This window comes from Carlito syrichta, unplaced genomic scaffold (assembly GCF_000164805.1).
Source record: "Carlito syrichta isolate Samal-C Ts95f unplaced genomic scaffold, Tarsius_syrichta-2.0.1 Scaffold311198, whole genome shotgun sequence".
Lineage (NCBI taxonomy): Eukaryota > Metazoa > Chordata > Mammalia > Primates > Tarsiidae > Carlito > Carlito syrichta.
Window position 1 is genome coordinate 233666 of NW_007255294.1, and position 1302 is coordinate 234967.

The window sequence follows — 1302 nt, forward strand, 5'->3', positions numbered from 1 at the left end:
CTCCCTGGCTGCCACCCTCTTCCTCCTCCTCCTCCTCCTCCTCCTCCTCCCCTCCACTGCCGCCCCCCTCCTCTTCCTCCTCTTCCTCCTCCTCCTCCTCCTCGTCCTCCTCCTCGTCCTCTGAGTGTCTCTGCAGCCCGTCCTCCCTGCCCAGCACCATGGTGGCCGGGCTCGTCCCAGTGCCCGGCTTCCCCTCGGGCCCCGTGGACACGTGCAGGGTCTGGTTGTTGAGGTTCACCTCCACGATGATCTGGGACTGCTCCCGGCGGCTGTAGGTGCCAGAACCCCCAAGCTCTTCCTCCAGCTCCTCCCCGCCCTCCAGCTTACACAAGCTGGCCGGGGGCCCGCCGGCCTCCTCGACACCACCCTCCTTCTCCTCCTTGAAGAAGGGCTGGGCTGGCCCAACGGTGGCAGGCACTGTGCCACCAGCGGTCCCTGCCCCGTCCTCAACGCGCACCGAGTAGGGATCGGGGCCCTCGCGGGCATAGATCTTGGGCAGGCCCGGGGTGTCGGCCTCCTGCTTGATGTCACAGTAGTAGGGTGGCGCGGCCGGAGTGCAGCTGGTGGCCGGCTGGGCCAGGGCCACAGTGCCGGGACCCGGCGGGCCTAGAGAGCGGGCATCCAGCAGCTCCTGGCAGGATGCGGCGATGTCAGCCATCTGCAGCAACGAGGCAGCACTGAGCACCTCGTGGACGTTGGCCGCGTTGACCAGCAGCTTGGACGTGTAGATGAAGTTGAGGATCTGCTGCAGGCCGCCGGGCGCCAGCGCCTCCAGGGAGAGCTCCACGCGCTGCAGCTGCTTGTTCTGGGTGAAGAGCGAGTGGAAGAACTGGCTGTAGGCGGCTAGCACCCCCTTGTGTGCCGGGAAGACGCTGCGCTGGGGCACCAGCACCAGGTCCACGTCGCAGAGGTCAGGCTGGAAGAGGCGCTGCTCGTTCAGGCGGCCCATCAAGCAGGCGAAGTGCAGCGCCACGTCCTCCACCAGCGAGAACTCGGCCGCCGGTGAGTCGGTCGTCTTCTCAACCAGCAACTGTGGGGCAGAGAGCACAGGAGGGGGTCAGGGCCAGGAAGCCCCCGCCCACCCCCTGCAGCCCACCCTCCCCCGGCGGCACCCGCCATCTGGGAGGCTGCCCCTCACTCCTGGCTCCACCTTACAGGAAACGAGCCAGACTCAAGCGAGGGAGTTGAGGACTAGGACTCAAGCCCGAGTCAGCTGCCCTCAGAGCAGACTCCACTCGTGACCTGCTGAGGCTGAAGATCAGCTTCTGGATCAGTTCAGTTTTCTGGGCCTCGGCTCTGCCC

At 67.0% G+C, this 1302-nt stretch overlaps 1 protein-coding gene across 1 annotated transcript in view; it reads right to left on the reverse strand.

Annotated features, from left to right (window-relative positions):
- ZBTB47 (zinc finger and BTB domain containing 47) overlaps positions 1 to 1078 on the reverse strand; it is an 11199-nt gene extending 10121 nt beyond the window's left edge. Inside the window, exon 1 of the mRNA XM_008068560.2 lies at positions 16 to 1078. Coding sequence (XP_008066751.2) covers positions 16 to 949 — 934 coding nt within the window. The 5' untranslated portion in view covers positions 950 to 1078. The remainder of the gene's footprint in view (positions 1 to 15) is intronic.
- Positions 1079 to 1302: the final 224 nt, after the last annotated feature.